Source organism: Hypanus sabinus, chromosome 29 (genome assembly GCF_030144855.1).
Source record: "Hypanus sabinus isolate sHypSab1 chromosome 29, sHypSab1.hap1, whole genome shotgun sequence".
In the NCBI taxonomy this organism is placed as follows: Eukaryota; Metazoa; Chordata; class Chondrichthyes; order Myliobatiformes; family Dasyatidae; genus Hypanus; species Hypanus sabinus.
In genome coordinates this window covers 4,067,380-4,089,371 of record NC_082734.1, presented here as the reverse complement: position 1 = coordinate 4,089,371, position 21,992 = coordinate 4,067,380, and the positions used below count along the sequence as shown (strand labels likewise).

The 21,992-nt window shown below is 46.6% G+C and overlaps 1 protein-coding gene across 2 annotated transcripts in view; it reads right to left on the bottom strand.

Moving 5' to 3' along the window:
• Nucleotides 1–21,992, bottom strand: part of csf2rb (colony stimulating factor 2 receptor subunit beta) — a 78,836-nt gene that overhangs the window by 9,901 nt on the left and 46,943 nt on the right. For both annotated transcript variants that reach the window (XM_059953437.1, XM_059953438.1), the window contains exons 4-10: nt 21,522–21,685; nt 20,453–20,610; nt 19,960–20,152; nt 15,705–15,843; nt 12,814–12,971; nt 10,705–10,838; nt 9,274–9,460 (exon numbers count right to left, since the gene is read on the bottom strand). In XM_059953437.1, coding sequence (XP_059809420.1) covers nt 9,274–9,460; nt 10,705–10,838; nt 12,814–12,971; nt 15,705–15,843; nt 19,960–20,152; nt 20,453–20,610; nt 21,522–21,685 — 1,133 coding nt within the window. The remainder of the gene's footprint in view (nt 1–9,273; nt 9,461–10,704; nt 10,839–12,813; nt 12,972–15,704; nt 15,844–19,959; nt 20,153–20,452; nt 20,611–21,521; nt 21,686–21,992) is intronic.

Sequence of the window (21,992 nt, the reverse complement as noted above, 5' to 3'; positions counted from 1 at the left end):
TAACCCAAATTTAAAGAGCAGGCCAAGGGGTAATTCAGTAAAAAATCACATTAAAAATTCCTAACCTGTAAATATCTGAAAAAATGTGTTTTACAGATATCATATTTATCCATTAACTGTGAAAAGGACATTAAACAGTCCTGTTAAAACAAATCTAAAAAAGTTTTTATACCCTTAATTTTCCATGTTAAAAAAGCCTAATCCAAAGTTGATGGTTTAAAAAAGAAAATAAATATTACTAGAAAGTAGAAAATCATTTAATTCAAAAAATCTATGAAACTGAAACCAAATTTTTAAAGTATGTTTAACAATAGGGTTGCGAGCTTTTCTACCTATTCTGGAGAGCGAAAATGGAAGAGGAGCTCCTGATAAAGAAGCTAACGAAAACCCCATTACTGAATTTTCCTCCAACTGTAAACGTGAAGGGTGATCTTGGTCATCTGTATCATGAATCCAAAAAGTAATATAACAAATATTAATTGCCCAATAATAAAATCTAAAGTTTGGTAAAGCCAGTCCTCCATCTTTTTTTGGTTTTGCAATAAAAGTTTATTCACTCCAGAACTTTTGTTATTCCAAACATAAGACAAAATCAGAGAATCTATTTTATCAAAAAATGCTTTTGGAACAAAAGAGGGAACTGCTTGAAATATATATAAAAATTTCGGTAGAATATCCATTTTTATAGCATTTATTTGACCTATCAATGACATCGATATAGGTGACCATTTAGAAAGCGCCTGTTGAGTATATTCAACTAAAGGGAAGAAATTTTACCTATATAGGTCTTTAAAATTTTTAGTAATTTTGGTACCAAGGTAAGTGAAATGGTTTTTGGCAATATTAAAAGGTATTTGATCATAATAATCAGAATAATTATTAATAGGAAATAATTCACTTAATTAAGAAAAAATAACAAATTCCATAAGTATAGATAACATAAAAGGAATAGATTTCCTAGGATTTGAAATGTAAACTAATAAATCATCTGCGTATAATGAAATCTTATGTAATTTATCCCTTCTCTTAATACCCCGCACAGAATTAGAATCCCTAAGAGCAATAGCAAGTGGTTCTAAAGCCAAATTAAATAATAAAGGACTGAGGGGACAACCCTGACAGGTATCTCTATATAATCTAATATAAGGAGACTTTTGATTATTAGTTATAACTGCAGCTACCGGGGCATGATAAATCAATTTAATCCAGGAAATAAATCCTGGACCAAAATTAAACTTCTTCAAAACCTGAAATAGATAAGGCCACTCCACCCTATCAAAGGCTTTCTCTGCATCCAAAGATACAATACATTCAGATTCTTTGGCTGAGGGGGAATAAATGATATTTAACAATCTTCGAATATTAAAATATGAGTACTTATTTTTTTATAAATCCTATTCGATCATTTGAGATAACATTAGGCAAGATATTCTCAAGCTTATTTGCTAGAATCTTAGAGAGGATTTTAAAATCTACATTCAGTAAAGAAATAGTTCTATAGGGTACACATTCCAGTGGGTCTTTTCCTTTTTTTGGAATCAATGTAATTAGTGCCTCATAAAAAGTTTTAGGAAGGTTCCCAGAGGATGTAGAGTCGGTAAACGGTTGATGAAGATATGGTATAAGCATTTCATGAAGAGTCTTGTAAAATTCTACCGAATAATCATCAGGTCCCGGAGCTCTACCTAACTGCAGAGAGGATATAGCCTTGGCTCTCTCCTCTTGTTTAATAGGTGCATCTAACATATCAACATCTTGAATCGTAATTTGAGGTATGTTTAACCTTTGCAAAAATCTATTCATAATAATAGTGCTATTAGAGAATTCAGATTTATAAAGGTTAGAATAGAAGTCCATAAATATCTTATTAATTTCATAAGAATCTTAAGTTTCTGTTCTATCTGGTCGATGTATTTTTAAAATCTGTCTTCTGACCATCCCAGCCTTCAACTGACCCACCAAAAGTTTAGCAGATTTTTCCCCATGTATATAAAATAAACTTTTAGATTTAAAAAATTGCTGTTCAATGGGAAAGGTCAGAAGCAAATCATACTGTGATTGAAGTTCGACCCTTTCTTTATATAGGTCTTCAGTAGGTTTAACTGAATACGCTTTATCTATCTGCTTAATTTTATTAATAAGAACTGACAATTATGCTTTAGTTTTCTTTCTCAAGGCTGCTGAATATGAGATTATCTGTCTGCTAAGAAAAGATTTCAACGTGTCCCATATAACCAAATTTGACATTCCTTCTGGATTTAAACAACAATTAAAGTCACCACCCATGATCAGTTTATATTCATTGAAATTCGGTAACTCAGAAAAAGGTTTCTTAAGAAAATCAGAATTATCTACATTAGGTGCGTATACACACACCAGAGCTACCTTTTGCTCGCATAATAAACCAGTAACAATTAAATATCTTCCAATCTAATCAGTAGTAGTATTAAAGAGTACAAAAGGGATTTTGGGGCTAAGAAATATAGAAACGTCTCTTGTTTTACCATCCGACAGCGAGTGGAACAGAGGCTCTTTCGTGTATGATTTTCTTGCGCAAAAGTAATATCTGCATTGTGTTTTTAATTTCTTAAAAATCTTTTTACGCTTAATGGGGTGATTGACACCATTCCAATTCCAAGATATTATACTGATTTTATTAACATCCATGTTTAAATTTGTATTTAATATTATATAAAAGAAATGTTATGCAAGTACAGATTAAACCTAAAGGCGCAGGTACAACCAGAAGGAGAAATCCATCAAAAGAACTACTCTAATAGACTCCTCCCCCCTCCTGCCTCCCGAGAGATAGAAACTAAGAAACCGATAGGCTGGTCCCATGCTGACTAATAACACTTAACCCTGTTCTGCACCTTGCAGCTCCGTATATTACAATAAAGCAAAGATCTCACAGAAAATAGCCATAATAAAAGACACAAGCAGAATTCAACTATTATAGTGTTATGTCTAACATTAACAAAAACATAATCAACAATGGCCATTTCAGAATCAGCTAAAGTAGCTTAAGCACATATTTATTAAAGAACAATACTATAAAGGTTCCCTACAAGACAGTTGTATATATACTAATTATTAATAAGGTAAAAAAAATCAGCCACGTCCCATACCAAAGAATGAAAAGGTATCGAATGTACTTAACTCAAAAGCTCCATAAACAACTCATACAGCAAATACTTCAAAATTGCCTATTGAGTAATCGGAATAACTTTAATATTTTATTCAGTAGGCTTAACTTGAAGATTTTTAATATACTCCCATCCCTCCTGGGGAGAGTAGATTCTCAGTGACTGAGATTTTTCAGGAAAAATTATCAGCTTTGCTGGAAAGCAAAGGGAGGGGTTCAAATCTAATTTATACATTTCACTCATAACTTCTTGATATTTCTTTCTTTCGGCAAAGATTTCAGGAGGATAGTCTTCGACTACACCAAGCTGTGTTGAATTAAAGATTAATTTCCGCTTCTTTCTGGCTTCTTGAAGAACAGCTTCTTTAGTCGTGTAATAATGCAAAGAAAGTACAACTGGCCTAAGATGGTAAACACCGAGAAAATGGAATTCTGTGGGCTCTGTCAATTAAGGGGCTAGTTTCAAGGGACTCATTGAAAAGTGAGTACAGCATATCTGAAAAGAATTTTAACAGATCGCCAGCTTCAGTATTTTCAGGCAGTCCCAGAATACGCAGATTCCTCCAACGCCCTCTACTATCTAAGTCAACCTTTCCTTTCTTCGTTTTAGATAGTTTTGAGGTAATTACATTGATTTTATTTTCCATTGAAGATATCTTCATTCCTTGATCGTTAATAGTTTGCTTGAATCGATCATGCTCACTCTCGATTCGGGTTGTAGTCTGCTGAAGTGTTTGAAGTTGAGAGTCCAAGTTTTCCGGAGAGTCTTGAATCGTAGAATTAGCTTTTTCAAGCTTCCCGTTTGAACCGGCCAGCTTATCAATTTTAATACTAAGCGATCCAAATTCCGATTTCATGTCTTGTATTGAAGAAAATATTCCCGTTAGTGTAACAGGTTCCTCTGTTTTCTTGGTTTGTTCCATTTGCTCCGTTTCAGGAAAAGTCTTGCCGCTTCTCAGTTCAATACCAGAACGACTTTTTTCGGCCATTGTAATTTAGTCATAAATCCTTCAGTAGAAATAATAAAACCTTCAGTAGAAGTAATAAATCATCAAATCTAAAAAGGATCTGTCAGTGGGACATAAAATATAACAAAAAAGAGAGCCGCTAGGAATGCGACTTATTCCATATGCTACAAAATGGACAATTCAATGTTTTTAATCAGGAAAATTCACCAATGCCTCCACTTTCTGAGGAGGCTGAAAAGAGCTGGACTGCACACATCTATACTCACACTATTCTAAAGGTGCGCTGTAGAGAACATCCTGCATCGTGCTGGGAACCGCATCCACAAATCTACAACAGCTACTCGAAAATGCCCAACGTATCACCAGCAGCAGTCTAGCCACCATCAAGGACATAAATGCAGAACGCTGCTGGGAAAGGGCCAGTAACATCAGGAAGGATCCCGCCACCTGCTCACGGTCTGTCTGTCCCACTCCCATCAGGGAGGCGGCTACGTAGCATCCACGCCAAGACCACCAGACTCAAAAACAGTTACTTTCCCCAAGCAGTAAGGCTAACCCAACCCCTCCACACCCAACCACCACTAGCCATTTCCCATCAGTCACCCTATGTACAGACATGCCTGCGTCTAGTGTCACTTTATGGACATACAATCAATCAATGTGTATAACCTAACTTATGTATTTACATTTATTCTGTTTCTATTATTGCCTTCTTTATTTTGTGCTTTTTATGTTGCATTGGATTCGGAGTAACAATTACTTTAACCTCATTTATACTTGCGTACGGGAAATGACATCAAACAGTTCTGAATCTCACTATTTATATGAATCCAGCGCTGTAGGGTTGTTCAAGGAGTTTGCCTGCCTGTAAAAAGCATTCTATTTGAAGAGGGAATGATGTAATATCTCTGCAGAAAAGCCACATCCCCACTGATTGCTGGGATCCTCCAGCCCAAGGCCAGGCAGACTTGGGATGGAACTGCGAGCGTCGCGGTCACGAGCCAGTCAGCTGCAGGTCCCACGTAAGGAGTGGAATGAGTCCACCGTCCGAGGCCACTCAGCCCATCATGCATAACCTGTCCCTTCACTCCGTGGAAGACTCTATGGTTCCCATATTGGCCCCATAAACCACTTCATAATCCGGAGGCCTGGCACAAAGACAGGTCATCCTCAATACCAAGGGACAGCAGACGGAGAAGATTGACAATGAACATAGCCCAAGGTTGCTTATCCTACACTGTTAGACCATGAGACACAGGAACACAATTAAACCATTTGACCCATTGAATCTGCTCTGCTATTCATGGCTGATTTATTATCCCTCTCAACCCCATTTTCTTGTCTCTCCCCATAATCTTTGGCATCCTGACTAAGCAAGAACTTATCAATGAGTTGGGCTCCACAGATTTGCCTCCTTCTGGAGAAATACCTCCTCATCTCTGTTCCAAAGGAACATCCTTGTACTCTGGGGCTGTGTCTTCTGGTCCTAGACTCCCCCACTATAGGAAACATCCTCTCCACATCCACTCTATCTGTGTCCTCTGATCCTAGACTCCTCCACTATAGGAAACATCCTCTCCACGTCCACTCTATCTGTGCCCTCTGGTTCTAGACTCCCCCACTATAGGAAACATTCTCTCCACGTCCACTCTGTCCATGTCCTCTGGTCCTAGTCTCCCCCACTATAGGAAACATCCTCTCCACATCCACTCTATCAGTGTCCTCTGGTCCCAGACACCCTCACTATAGGAAACATCCTCTCCACATCCACTCTATCTGTGTCCTCTGGTCCTAGACTCCCCCACTATAGGAAACATCCTCTCCACATCCACTCTATCTGTGTCCTCTGGTCCTAGACTCCCCCACTATAGGAAACATCCTCTCCACATCCACTCTATCTGTGTCCTCTGGTCCTAGACTCCCCCACTATAGGAAACATCCTCTCCACATCCACTCTATCTGTGTCCTCTGGTCCTAGACTCCCCCACTATAGGAAACATCCTCTCCACATCCACTCTATCTGTGCCCTCTGGTCCTAGACTCCCCCACTATAGGAAACATCCTCTCCACATCCACTCTGTCTGTGTCCTCAGGTCATAGACTCCCCCACTATAGGAAACATCCTCTCCACATCCACTCTATCTGTGTCCTCTGGTCATAGACTCCCCCACTATAGGAAACATCCTCTCCACATCCACTCTATCTGTGTCCTCTGGTCCTAGACTCCCCCACTATAGGAAACATCCTCTCCACATCCACTCTATCTGTGTCCTCTGGTCCTAGACTCCCCCACTATAGGAAACATCCTCTCCACATCCACTCTATCTGTGTCCTCTGGTCCTAGACTCCCCCACTATAGGAAACATCCTCTCCACATCCACTCTATCTGTGCCCTCTGGTCCTAGACTCCCCCACTATAGGAAACATCCTCTCCACATCCACTCTGTCTGTGTCCTCTGGTCATAGACTCCCCCACTATAGGAAACATCCTCTCCACATCCACTCTATCTGTGTCCTCTGGTCATAGACTCCCCCACTATAGGAAACATCCTCTCCACATCCACTCTGTCTGTGTCCTCTGGTCCTAGACTCCCCCACTATAGGAAACATCCTCTCCACATCCACTCTATCTGTGGTCCCAGACTCCCCCACTATAGGAAACATCCTCTCCACATCCACTCTATCTGTGGTCCCAGACTCCCCCACTATAGGAAACATCCTCTCCACATCCACTCTATCTGTGGTCCCAGACTCCCCCACTATAGGAAACATCCTCTCCACATCCACTCTATCTGTGTCTTCTGGTCCTAGACTCCCCCACTATAGGAAACATCCTCTCCACATCCACTCTATCTGTGTCCTCTGATCCTAGACTCCTCCACCATAGGAAACATCCTCTCCACGTCCACTCTATCTGTGCCCTCTGGTTCTAGACTCCCCCACTATAGGAAACATTCTCTCCACGTCCACTCTGTCCATGTCCTCTGGTCCTAGACTCCCCCACTATAGGAAACATCCTCTCCACATCCACTCTATCAGTGTCCTCTGGTCCCAGACACCCCCACTATAGGAAACATCCTCTCCACATCCACTCTATCTGTGTCCTCTGGTCCGAGACTCCCCCACTATAGGAAACATCCTCTCCACATCCAGTCTATCTGTATCCTCTGGTGGTAGACTACCCCTCTATAGGAAACATCCTCTCCACATCCACTCTATCTGTGTCCTCTGGTCCTAGACTCCCCCACTATAGGAAACATCCTCTCCACATCCACTCTATCTGTGCCCTCTGGTCCTAGACTCCCCCACTATAGGAAACATCCTCTCCACATCCACTCTGTCTGTGTCCTCTGGTCATAGACTCCCCCACTATAGGAAACATCCTCTCCACATCCACTCTATCTGTGTCCTCTGGTCCTAGACTCCCCCACTATAGGAAACATCCTCTCCACATCCACTCTATCTGTGTCCTCTGGTCCTAGACTCCCCCACTATAGGAAACATCCTCTCCACATCCACTCTATCTGTGTCCTCTGGTCCTAGACTCCCCCACTATAGGAAACATCCTCTCCACATCCACTCTATCTGTGTCCTCTGGTCCTAGACTCCCCCACTATAGGAAACATCCTCTCCACATCCACTCTGTCTGTGTCCTCTGGTCATAGACTCCCCCACTATAGGAAACATCCTCTCCACATCCACTCTATCTGTGTCCTCTGGTCCTAGACTCCCCCACTATAGGAAACATCCTCTCCACATCCACTCTATCTGTGTCCTCTGGTCCTAGACTCCCCCACTATAGGAAACATCCTCTCCACATCCACTCTATCTGTGCCCTCTGGTCCTAGACTCCCCCACTATAGGAAACATCCTCCCCACATCCACTCTATCTGTGTCCTCTGGTCCTAGACTCCCCCACTATAGGAAACATCCTCTCCACATCCACTCTATCTGTGTCCTCTGGTCCTAGACTCCCCCACTATAGGAAACATCCTCTCCACATCCACTCTATCTGTGCCCTCTGGTCCTAGACTCCCCCACTATAGGAAACATCCTCCCCACATCCACTCTATCTGTGTCCTCTGGTCATAGACTCCCCCACTATAGGAAACATCCTCTCCACATCCACTCTATCTGTGTCCTCTGGTCCTAGACTCCCCCACTATAGGAAACATCCTCTCCACATCCACTCTATCTGTGTCCTCTGGTCCTGGACTCCCCCACAATAGGAAACATCCTCCCCACATCCACTCTGTCTGTGTCCTCTGGTCCCAGACTCCCCCACTATAGGAAACATCCTCTCCACATCCACTCTACCTGTGTGTCCTCTGGTCCCAGACTCCCCCACTATAGGAAACATCCTCTCCACATCCACTCTATCTGTGTCCTCTGGTCCTAGACTCCCCCACTATAGGAAACATCCTCTTCACATCCACTCTATCTGTGTCCTCTGGTCATAGACTCCCCCACTATAGGAAATATCCTCCCCACATCCACTCTGTCTGTGTCCTCTGGTCCCAGACTCCCCCACTATAGGAAACATCCTCTCCACATCCACTCTATCTGTGTCCTCTGGTCCTAGACTCCCCCACTATAGGAAACATCCTCTCCACATCCACTCTACCTGTGTCCTCTGGTCCTAGACTCCCCCACTATAGGAAACATCCTCTCCACATCCACTCTATCTGTGTCCTCTGGTCCTAGACTCCCCCACTATAGGAAACATCCTCCCCACATCCACTCTATCTGTGTCCTCTGGTCCTAGACTCCCCCACTACAAGAAACATCCTCTCCACATCCACTCTATCTGTGCCCTCTGGTCCTAGACTCCCCCACTATAGGAAACATCCTCTTCATGTCCACTCTGTCTGGCCTTTCGATATTCTGGAAAGACTTTCAAAGTTACTAACTAACAGTGGTAAAGGTGTATAGATAGCTGCCTCCAGCATTTTGCGCGTGTAGCTTGAATTTCCAGCATCTGCAGATTTCCCCGTGTTTACGTTCAGATTGCTGCTGTAATCTTCAGAAGAAATAGAGTCCTACAGCAAGGATACAGGCCCCTTGACCTATCTAGTCCATGTCATTCTGATCTTCTGCCTAGTCCCATCAGCTACACAAAGGTCATATCCCTCTAAACCCATGTACTAAAGTTTGAAATACCTGGACCAGTGATGATCTGTGTGGTCGAACTCCAGTCACTCCAGGGCCCCTCGTAGCAGTCAGGTTCTTTTGGGATGCAGTCAACCTTTGCTCGCACTCGGACTACGTAATGGCTGGACGGTTCCAGGGAGTGTTTCGGCAGGGTGAATGATCTGGTGTTTTGGGGAATACTCTTCACCTCAGAACCCTAGAAGAGGGAAATTCAATGGTGTTAACCTTCACCATGGTGGAAACAGCCCATATAGACACATTTCATCCAAATAAATCCTAAAATCTCCATTAGTGATTGTAACCTCTTCCTTCCACTCCTTTGTTGAGGAATACAAAATGATGAGGCATATCAATAGGGTGAATACATGTAGGTATTTTCCCCTCAGCTTGGCTGAACTTGGAAATAAAGGTCACAGGTTAAGGGTGAAAGGTGAAATATCTGAAGGAACTTTTTCTTCCAGAGGGTGGTATGAGTGTGAAATGAGCTGCCAGCAGATGGAAGTTCAGTAATAAGTTTTTCAGAGAAGGTTGGATGGGTACATTGAAGAGATGCTAATGGAGGACAGGAAGATGGGACTCAGCAGGCTAGGCTGGCATGGGCTGGATGGGCTGAAGGGCCTAATTCTGTGTTCTCTCTTCTCTTGATCACCCAGCCCCTCCTAATCTATAAAGCCCCCCCTCCCCATCACCTCGTTTCTTCCTCCTTCTCCACCCACTCCATCTGCCCATCACCTGCGCACTTCCTCCACTGGGTCCTCGCCCTTTACTATTCCCACCTCCCTTATTTGGTTCCAATCTCCACCTCACTCTCCCATCAGATTCCACCATCCTCAGCCTCAGTTATTATTTCCACACTTCCAAACATCCACCATCAAGGGCCCACACCCTCCTCGCCATGCTCTCTGCCCCCTGCTGCCATCAGGAAGGAGATAAGGGGCCCCAGGTCCCACACCACCAAGTTCAGCAGCAGTTATTGCCCTTATCAGGCTTTTGAACCAACGTGGAGAACTTCACTCAACTCAACACTGAACTGTTTCCACAATCTATGGCGAGGCCATGGCAAGCGGGCAGGAGAATGGAGTTGAGGGGGAATAACTGCGACCCTTCTCCTGTACTGCAGGGCTTCGTAGCTAGGCCACACGTGAAGGCCAGGAGGCGGACTTGGCTGTCAGAGGCGATTTGAGACGCACGCCATTGGGAGCATCTAATAGGCAGTGGGAGCTCACCCCCACTACCACCCCTGGCTGTAACAACCTCTGCTGTAAAAGACCATCATCCTATACTGAGGCTGCCCCTTCAGGTCAGAGACCTCCCCTGCTACAGGAAACATCCTCTCCATATCCACTCGTGCACACATAATTTCCACAACCGTATGCAGAAGCTTGTGTATCAGCACTTGCCGATAGAGATGGGGGTGACTGGCAGCTGGTCTTCACATACCTTCCAAGATGCATTCTTCTTCTTGTAGTTGATCTCATAGTTTAACTTGTATGCATTGGTGCTGTTCCATTCCAGCTGAAATCTCCCGTCATTCAACTCCTCCGACTTCAAATTGAAAGGGGCAATTGGTTTAACTAACAGACAAAAGATCACCAGTAAAGAATTAATCCATTTTTCAATCTCCTTCTTTCTTTTGAGTTAGCACGGAATAGGCCCTTCCAGCCCTTAGAGCCAGGCCGCCCAACAGTTGCCACGATCTAACCCCGACCTAATCCCAGAGCAATTCACAATGACCACTTAATCTACCAACCGGTACGTCTTGGACTGTGGGAGGAAACCGGAGCTCCCGGAGTTGCTGGTTGGCATTCCTCGAAAGGTGAGAAGGGCCTATTCTGCGCTGTATCACCAAATAAATAAATTAACCACGGGAAGGATTAGGCCATTCTATCAGATTACTATCCAAATGGAGTCAAGTTAGGAAAAGGAGAAGTACAACGAGTTCTAGGTGTCCTTGTTCATCAGTCTCTGAAAGTAAGCATGCAGGTACAACAGGCAGTGAAGAAAGCTAATGGCATGCTGGCCTTCATAACAGGGGGAGTTGAGTATAGGAGCAAAGAGGTCCTTCTGCAGTTGTACAGGGCCCTGGTGAGACCACACCTGGAGTATTGTGTTCAGTTTTGGTCTCCAAATTTGAGGAGGGACATTCTTGCTATTGAGGGAGTGCAGCGTAGGTTCACAAGGTTAATTCCCGGAATGGCGGGACTGTCATATGTTGAAAGATTGGAGTGACTAGGCTTGTATACACTGGAATTTAGAAGGATGAGAGGGGATCTGATTGAAACATATAAGATTATTAAGGGATTGGACACACTGGAGGCAGGAAGCATGTTCCCGCTGATGGGTGAGTCCAGAACTAGAGGCCACAGTTTAAGAATAAGGGGTAGGCCATTTAGAACAGAGATGCGGAAAAACTTTTTCACCCAGAGAGCGGTGGATATGTGGAATGCTCTGCCCCAGAAGGCAGTGGAGGCTAAGTCTCTGGATGCATTCAAGAGAGAGTTAGATAGAGCTCTTATAGATAGCGGGGTCAAGGGATATGGGGAGAGGGCAGGAACAGGGTACTGATTGTGAATGATCAGCCATGATCACAGTGAATGGCAGTGCTGGCTAGAAGGGCTGAATGGCCTACTCCTGCACCTACTGTCTATTGTCTATTCGGCCCATCAAGCCTACCCTACTATTCAATATGATCATGGCTGACCAAAGTTCAAAGTATAATTATTATCAAAGTACATATATGTCACCATAGACTACCTTGAGAATAATTTTCTTGCAGGAAAATAAAAAGAAAATAGAATTTTATGATTGAAGATTGAATAGGTTAAGACTTATTTCCTGGAATGTAGAAGACAGCGAGGAGATTTGACAGAGGGATACAAAATTATGAGGGTTGTGGATAGGGTCAATGCAAGCAGGTTTTTCCACTGAGGCTGGGTGGGACAACAACCAGAGGTCATGGGTTAAGGGTGAAAGGTGAAAGTTTAAGGGAAACCTCTTCACTCAGAGGGGCGTGAGTGTATGGAACAAGTTGCCAGCACAAGTGGTAGATGTGAGCTTGATTTCAACGTTTAAGAGGTGTTACATGGATGGTAGGGGTATGGAGGGCTGTGGTCCCGGTGCAGGTCAATGGGAGTAAGCAGCTTAAATGGTTCAGCACGGTCTAGATGGACCAAAGGGCCTGTTTCTGAGCTGTACTTTTATGACTCTCTGAGTCTATGCAACAAGGTGGGAGTTGATAAATCTCTGAGCAGGAACATCTGCAGCGACTGCAAAGATAAAGATTAGCTTCACGTGTCACCAACCCAGCACAGTCTGAGGATGAGCTGGGTTGTCATGTTTCTGGTGATAAGGCAGCCTTCCCACAACTCACTAACCCTAACCTGTCCCTCAGAATGTGCAAGGGAATTGGAGCGCCCGGAAAAATCCCGGACAGTCACGGGGAGAACAAACCCCTTACAGTGACGGGAATTGAGTCCCAATGTTAGAGCCGGCGCTGTACACCATTACGCTAATCGTTACGTCACCCTGACGGCCTGTGAGTGAACTCACTGTTTTTAGAAGGCTTGTATCTCATCGACTGCTTGACGAGCTTCAGGAACACCTCGTAATTCTCCAGGCCTTCCTGGTCAGGCACAGTTATGTTACAGCGATGAACTGTGAGGTGTGGGTAAACGTGGACTATCTCGGATACCTGACATGCCTGCTTCCTGGAAAGGAAGAAAGGATTCTAATTAATGAGAAGCTCGGTGTTGTCCTTAGTGCAGAAACTGTCCCTTCAGCCGAACTGCTCCTTGCTGACCAAGATGGTTTTCCAAGCTGGTCCCACTTGCCTGTGTTTGGCCAATTTCCTTCCCATGGATCTATGGTAGAAGTAGATAGTAAGAGATATTTAGGCAGGGAATGGGGAGATTGGGGTTGTATGCAGACACAGGGGATTGGAATCAGGGTCAGTAAAACATGATGGGCTGAATGGCCTGTTCTTGTGTTCTGCAGTTCAGGAACTTTTACTCCCGGTTGAAGAAAGGTCAGCGAGCCCCATTGGGTAAAGGAAACGCTTCATAGATAACACCAACATCAGCCTGAAAAATCTTCAACAAAACTGGGAAGACACAGCAGCTGGTGCACCTGGAGGAAAGCTGTTCAAGAGGGAGCGAAACTACACGAGATCGACCTCCGCTGGGCCGCAGACAACAAGAGGGCGAGGAACTACAGGAGATCGACCTCCGCTGGGCCGCAGACAACAAGAGGGAGCGGAACTACAGGAGATCGACCTCCGCTGGGCCGCAGACAACAAGAGGGAGCGGAATTACAGGAGATCGACCTCCGCTGGGCCGCAGACAACAAGAGGGAGCGGAACTACAGGAGATCGACCTCCGCTGGGCCGCAGACAACAAGAGGGAGCGGAACTACAGGAGATCGACCTCCGCTGGGCCGCAGACAACAAGAGGGAGCGGAACTACAGGAGATCGACCTCCGCTGGGCCGCAGACAACAAGAGGGAGTGGAACTACAGGAGATCGACCTCCGCTGGGCCGCAGACAACAAGAGGGAGCGGAACTACAGGAGATCGACCTCCGCTGGGCCGCAGACAACAAGAGGGAGCGGAACTACAGGAGATCGACCTCCGCTGGGCCGCAGACAACAAGAGGGAGCGGAACTACAGGAGATCGACCTCCGCTGGGCCGCAGACAACAAGAGGGAGTGGAACTACAGGAGATCGACCTCCGCTGGGCCCCAGACAACAAGAGGGCGAGGAACTACAGGAGATCGACCTCCGCTGGGCCGCAGACAACAAGAGGGAGCGGAACAACAGGAGATCGACCTCCGCTGGGCCGCAGACAACAAGAGGGAGCGGAACTACAGGAGATCGACCTCCGCTGGGCCGCAGACAACAAGAGGGCGAGGAACTACACGAGATCGACCTCCGCTGGGCCGCAGACAACAAGAGGGAGCGGAACTACAGGAGATCAACCTCCGCTGGGCCGCAGACAACAAGAGGGAGTGGAACTACAGGAGATCGACCTCCGCTGGGCCGCAGACAACAAGAGGGCGAGGAACTACAGGAGATCGACCTCCGCTGGGCCGCAGACAACAAGTGGGAGCGGAACTACATGAGATCGACCTCCGCTGGGCCGCAGACAACAAGAGGGAGCGGAACTACAGGAGATCGACCTCCGCTGGGCCGCAGACAACAAGAGGGAGCGGAACTACACGAGATCGACCTCCGCTGGGCCGCAGACAACAAGAGGGAGCGGAACTACAGGAGATCGACCTCCGCTGGGCCGCAGACAACAAGAGGGAGCGGAACTACACGAGATCGACCTCCGCTGGGCCGCAGACAACAAGAGGGAGCGGAACTACAGGAGATCGACCTCCGCTGGGCCGCAGACAACAAGAGGGAGCGGAACTACAGGAGATCGACCTCCGCTGGGCCGCAGACAACAAGAGGGAGCGGAACTACACGAGATCGACCTCCGCTGGGCCGCAGACAACAAGAGGGAGCGGAACTACACGAGATCGACCTCCGCTGGGCCGCAGACAACAAGAGGGAGCGGAACTACACGAGATCGACCTCCGCTGGGCCGCAGACAACAAGAGGGAGCGGAACTACAGGAGATCGACCTCCGCTGGGCCGCAGACAACAAGAGGGAGTGGAACTACAGGAGATCGACCTCCGCTGGGCCGCAGACAACAAGAGGGAGTGGAACTACAGGAGATCGACCTCCGCTGGGCCGCAGACAACAAGAGGGAGTGGAACTACAGGAGATCGACCTCCGCTGGGCCGCAGACAACAAGAGGGAGTGGAACTACAGGAGATCGACCTCCGCTGGGCCGCAGACAACAAGAGGGAGTGGAACTACACGAGATCGACCTCCGCTGGGCCGCAGACAACAAGAGGGAGTGGAACTACAGGAGATCGACCTCCGCTGGGCCGCAGACAACAAGAGGGAGCAGAACTACAGGAGATCGACCTCCGCTGGCCGCAGACAACAGGTGGCGGCTGTGAAAGACCAAACAACCAAAAGACCCGACCACCAATACAGTCACCACTTACTCTTGCTCGCACCGCACCAGAACATGTGGAACCTCTACAGTCACCAACAGACAACCCCTCACCTCGACTCGAGTGATTTCATTACCACTACATTCCAAGCATCTCAACAAGCATTTGGAATGCCAAGGCCTCGATGTCTATAGACCAAATGTGGGTACAGACATAGTGGCCAACTCTCATTTCCCTCAGATAGTAACTGGGGGCCCGGGATACTGTCATACCCTTGGAATTTTTCCTAGAGCAGGGAGGCATTAGCTGATGGGGAAAGGTGAACTGAATGATCTGCCCCCACTCTGGATGGGCCGCAGACAACTTGTATGATAAAGGACGTTTGTGGAGGGGGGGAGGTGGTGGTTTACGACCAAATTCAGAGCTAGCGTACTTACTCAGAACCATTGTCCATTCTATAGTGGAGATTGAATTTGAAATATTTACTGGACTCCTTCAACATCTCCCAAGTGCATTCAATCTGCTGGATCCCGTCGTAGGAACACTGCAGATTTCGTGGCATCATCTCGGCTTTATCTGTGGAAGGGAGGGAGAGGGCAGGTCGTTAGCGTCAGGCGGCGGGCGGGGCAGAGTCTCACTTCGAAACTTGCTCACTGAGATGGCGATCCCTCTCTGCAGCTCAGATTTCACCTCTGGCCAGCAGGGGGCAGGGCAGTCCCTTTCTCCCTCACATGCGAAACGTGCCAGCAACCGTCACGGGCTGAGGATACGCCGGGGCAGCCTGAAAGCTTCTCCACCCTTTCGACACCAACATAGCATGTCCACAACTGACTAACCCAACCCGTAAATCTTTGGAAGGTGGGAGGAAACTGGAGGACTTGCAAGAAACCCAAGTGGTCACTGTGAAAGTGTACAAACTCCTGACAGTCAGAGGTGGGATTTGAACCCTGATCTGTCGATCTCAGGTGACGTAGAGTGTAACGCTAACCGCTATGCTATTGCCCCGTACTCTGCTATACCTTTCAGATTACAGGGCAGATGGGATTGATGAAAAAGCATTGATGGGATGGGCCAAACGGCCTCCTATTATGTTGTAAGAGAATACGAGATTCCCCTTAAATCAGGGGTTCCAAACCTGGGATCCACGAGCCCCTCAGTTAATAGAAGGGGTCATGGCATAAATAAGACTGGGACCTCCACACAATATTATTTCCTTGGAGATACAATGCAGAACAGGCCAATCCAATCCTTTGAGCCATGTCGTTCAGTAACCCCTATTTAACTCTAACCTAATCACAGGACAATTTACAACGAGCAATTGACCTACCTGCTATGTTTTTTAAGACTCTAAGATATTGAAGAATGAGGCTATTGGACCCATCGAGTCTGCTCCACCATTTCAGCCCCAATCCCCTGCCTTCCCTCCAGTATCTCTTCATGCCCCAACTAATCAAAGATCTATTAACCTCTGCCTTAAATATACATAAAGATTTTGCCTCCACAGCCACCTGTGGCAAGGAATTCCACAGATTCACCACCCTCTGGCTAAAGAAATTCCTCCTCATCTTCATTCTAAAAGGATGCCCCTCTATTCTGAGGCTGTGTCCTCTGGTCTTAGATTTGCCACCAGAGGAAACATCCTCTCCACGTCCACTTTCACTATTTGATAGATTTCAGTGAGATCCCCCCTTAGTCTTCTGAATTCCAGCGGGTAGAGGCCCAGAGCCGTCAGACACTCCTCATGCGATACGCCTTTCAATCCTGGAATCATTTTCGTAAACCTCCTTTGAACCCTCTCCAATGTAAACACATCCTTTCTTAGATAATGGCCCAAGTTGAGCACAATCCTCCAAGTGAGGCCTCGCTTTTGGGGAATGGGAGGAGACCCACCCATTCCTCAGGGGGTATGTTCAAAAGATGCCAGGATTGAACTCTGAGCTGTAACAGTGCCACACTCACCACGACACTACCATCACGCCCTATAGGAGCATGTTCCAAGAAACTCAAGGATGAGAATGGTCAGTGGCCCAGGACAACCTGCAGAGTCCCCGAGGCCAGAGATGGACTGAAATGAAGGAGGGATCTCATCTGGCTTAGGGATATTGTCAGCTACTTGATGGTGAGTTATTGTTGGGGTCTGAGATGCTGAATCTAGGCTCAAGACATAAACTGCTTGGAAACAACACTGTGATGTGAAAAACAAAAAGCTTCCAGCGCTCAGCAGTTGTGTGGGTGAAAATGCCTTGTCAACGAGAGAGGTCAGAGGAGAATGGCCAGACTGGTTCAAGCTGACAGGAAGGTGACAGTAACTCAGATAACCACAATTACAACAGTGGTGTGCAGAAGAGCATCTCTGAATGCACAATATGTGGACAGGCTACAGAACGTATACTCTGTGTCCACTTCAGGCGGTGTTCAATAAAGTGGCCACAAAGTGCATGTTAAACTCTTCCATGGAAGTCTGGAAGATCAACACCTATTAACCATCCTCAGTGCCCTTCGGGGGGTGGGGGGGGGGTGAAGCTACCCCATGATGGGTTGGGATCTTCGGGAGCTTGTTCCAGTCATGGGGATGGGCCAGCAATACCTTTCCAGTTCAGGCTGTTTCACAGATTTTGATTGGCTGACCAAATAGCACTTTGTGGGGTTTGGTACTAACTTTGGTCTGTTAACCTGTGAACTCCCCCCTCCCCACTCTCCTTCCCTTCACTTTTCTCCTCCTGTCTTTTTTCATTCCTCATTCTTGTTACCCTTCTCCTCCCTCCTCATGATCTACCGTCACCTCCCTCCTCCTTCCCTTTCTTCCATGGCCCACTCTCCTGCCCCTTCTTCTTCAGCCCTTTGCCTCTTCCACCTATCACCTCCCAGTTTCTCACTTCATTTCACTTCACTTGACATGTGATGAGGATGTTAGGAGAATTCAGGGTGACTTGGATAGGCTGGGTGAGTGGGCAGATACTTGGCAGATGACGATTAATGTGAGTAAGTGTGAGGTTATCCACTTTGGGAGTAAGAACAGGAAGGCAGATTATTGTCTGAATGGTGTAAAGTTAGGTAAGGGAGAAATATAAAGAGATCTAGGAGTCCTTGTTCATCAGTCACTGAAGGTGAGTGAGCAAGTGCAGCAGGCAGTGAAGAAGGCTAATGGAATGTTGGCCTTTATTACAAAGGGAATTGAGTACAAGAGCAAGGAAATCCTTTTGCATTTGTACAGGGCCCTGGTGAGAGCACACCAGGAGTATTTTGTACAGTTTTGGTCTCCAGGGTTAAGGAAGGACATCCTGGCTGTAGAGGAAGTGCAGCGTAGATTCACGAGGTTAATTCCTGGGATGTCTGGACTGTCTTACGCAGAGAGGTTAGAGAGACTGGGCTTGTACACGCTGGAATTAAGGAGATTGAGAGGGGATCTGATTGCAACATATAAGATTATTAAGGGATTGGACAAGATAGAGGCAGGAAATATGTTCCAGATGCTGGGAGAGTCCAGTACCAGAGGGCATGGTTTGAGCATAAGGGGTAGGTCATTTAGGACAGAGTTAAGGAAAAACTTCTTCTCCCAGAGAGTTGTGGGGGTCTGGAATGCACTGCCTCAGAAGGCAGTGGAGGCCAATTCTCTGGATGCTTTCAAGAAGGAGCTAGGTAGGTATCTTATGGATAGGGGAATCAAGGGATATGGGGACAAGGCAGGGACTGGGTATTGATAGTAGATGATCAGCCATGATCTCAAAATGGCGGTGCAGGCTCGAAGGGCCGAATGGTCTACTTCTGCACCTATTGTCTATTGTCTATTCATTCCCCTCCCCACCCACCCACCTTCCCCCTCACCTCTCACTTGCCATCTTCAAACTGCACTTACTATTAAAGAATGTGCAAATGATGCAACCTTGGGATTCACTCGCCTACAAGCAGCCACAAAGCAAGAATCCCCAAAGAACTGAATTAAAGAAAAAAAATTTTAAAAAACCGACACCTCATGCACAAGAGGAAAGGAAAAAAACACAAATCACGCAAATAATTGAAGCAAACAAAAAGATTCTGAACTAAACTGAGTCCTCAGATCCAAACCCCGAAGCAGGCCGGAGCAGGCCCAAAGCCTCAGTTTCAGTTCATCATATCAGCGGGCACAGAGCGCAGCAGCCTGGGTGGTCTTCATAGCCTCAGCCCCATGGAGATGACCATTGTAGAGAACGAGTGAAATCAGCTCTTGCCTCAGATCCCAACACCTCCCTTCCCTTTTCCACCCCCCCACTCCCAACTTCCTTCTTTACTCCTTCCTCATTCTTGTTACCCTCTCACCCCTTCTCTTCTCCTCCCTCCTCAGGTTCTGCCCATCACCTTCCTCTGGTTCCCCCTCCCCTTTTCTTCCATGGTCAACTGTCCTCTCCTGGGTCTTGAACTCCTCCACTCCCTCCAGCACCTGCCCCCTTCCTCTCCAGTCTTGATGAAGGGTCTCAGCCCAAAACGTCAACTTCGGAGACATGAAGATGACGCCTGTAGGTAATGATATGAAAATGATCTCCTCCACAGATGCTGACTGACCTGCTGAGTTTCTCCAGAACCTTGTACACATGGCTCAAGATTTCCACCATCTGCAGAACTCTCGTGTCAAGCAGCTTGCTATACTGGCCCGTTCTGGTTGACGCCACGCCCTTCCCCCACAGACCTCCCTCCAGACTCCCCCCCGGCAGTCACCTGTTCGAGGCTCCGCCTCATTTCTCGCCACATCCCATTGGATGAGCGAGCTCCACACGCTCCAGCGGTCTCCATAGATGGAGTTTAGCTGCCTCACCCGTACACGAGCAACATAGGTACTGTCGGCGATCAGAGCTGTGCTCTTGATTGCAAGTTGATTGTCGTTCCCTGTGATGGTTTTGCTCACTGAAGTCTGCAGAAGGCAAAAGGGAGAGGTCATTCATTTTCTTTTTGGGGATTGTCACTGGAAAGAAAGACACTTCCCAAAACCTCTAGCTTAGATCTTCATACCTCCAGAGATAAGATGGCTACCTAGTTTAGAGCAACCTGAAGGTCAATTTCTCAGTCCCAGTGGCACTCACTGCCCTGAACCCGCTTCAGCTTCATCCACCCTGAGCCGGCATCAAACCTCCGAGGCCACTGTCAGCTCCCTTCCCTTACCTGGTCCCCAACGTCCAACCTGCTTGACCCAGCGCATTCACACTGTCCTTACCTCCCAGGGCTCCCAAGTCCGCTTGTAGCTGACTTCATACTGTAACATTCCCAAGCGTTTGCTGGAGGAATTCCCAGCGTAAACTGTTTCCCAGGACAGTCGGTAGCCCCCTGACGACAAGCCAGCAACAGTCAGGTTGAACGGAGGTTGAAGCTTGACTGAAGGTTGAAAGAGTTGAGAATATTAGTTCTGGAGGACGAGCCTTGCCTCTGGTTTTACAAAGTTCAAATCTAAAAGTAAACTAATATCAATGTATGTCATCATATACTACACCGAGGTTCCTTTTCTTGCAGGCATTCCCATTAGAATAACAAAAAACTACACACAAATCCTGACAAACAACCAATGGGTAAAAGAAGAGAAACTGTGCAAATACAAAGTGATAATCATGTACACTATTATTTGGGTGTCACGGTAGCATAGTGGTTAGCACAACACTTTACAGTACTGGCGACCCAGGTTCAATTCCCACCACGGCCTGTAAGGAGTTCGTGTGTTCTCCATGTGAGCACATGGGTTTCCTCCGGGCGCTCTGGTTTCCTCCCACAGTCCAAAGACGTACTGGTCAGTAGGTTAACTGGTCATTGTAAATTGACCTGCGATTAGGTTAGGGTTAAATCGGGGGATTGCTGGGCGGCGTAAACAAAGGGCTGGAATCTCAATAAACAAATAAATAAATACCCAGACAAATAAGTAAACAGATAGATAAGTGAATGAATAAAAAAAATAGAGCGTGGTGGCGTGGCGGTTAATGAGGCAGTATTGCAGCTTGGGGTGCCAGGGTTCAGAGTTCAATTCGGGCACCCTGTGCAAGGAGTCTCCTCACCTCCTGTGCGGTGCATGCGCGCTCCAAAGACAAACTGGGCAGGCTAGTCGGGCATTGTAAATTATTCCACGATCAGGTTAGGGTTAAATCAGGGCTGGGGCGGAGTGGATTGAAAGGCCGGAAGGGTCACAAAGTAAATAAGTAACACCGAGAACACAAACTGCAGAATCACTGAAAGTGGGTCTGACCGTTGGAATCGGGTGACAAGGAAAAACACGACAAATACTCTCAAGACCAACTTACTATTTTCCATCAATTGGAAGGATTTATTGAGGCCTACAGGTTTCCTCGGTTTAAAAGTGAATGTAAATTCAAATGCGATAGCAAAATATTTCTCTTTTATGCTGCAGCGACTCTCAGTGCCAGAGATTCCCCTGAATGTTTCTGTCCTGTTGCACAAAGTCAGACTGAAAGGAGAAGAGAAAAATAAAGGTGTTTTACTAAAAATATTTCAACCCACTTCATAAGAAATTCAACATAACCAGCTTCACCCTGAGGATGCAGTATCCCCTCTGGACACCAGGGGGAGGCAGAGAGCTGTCAAGCCAAGTTGAGGGAGGGAGAGAGGACAGTCTAGGAGCAAAGGGGAGAGGCAGAAGGGTCTAGGAGCAAAGGGGAGAGGGAGAAGGGTCTAGGAGCAAAGGGGAGAGGCAGAAGGGTCTAGGAGCAAAGGGGAGAGGGAGAAGGGTCTAGGAGCAAAGGGGAGAGGCAGAA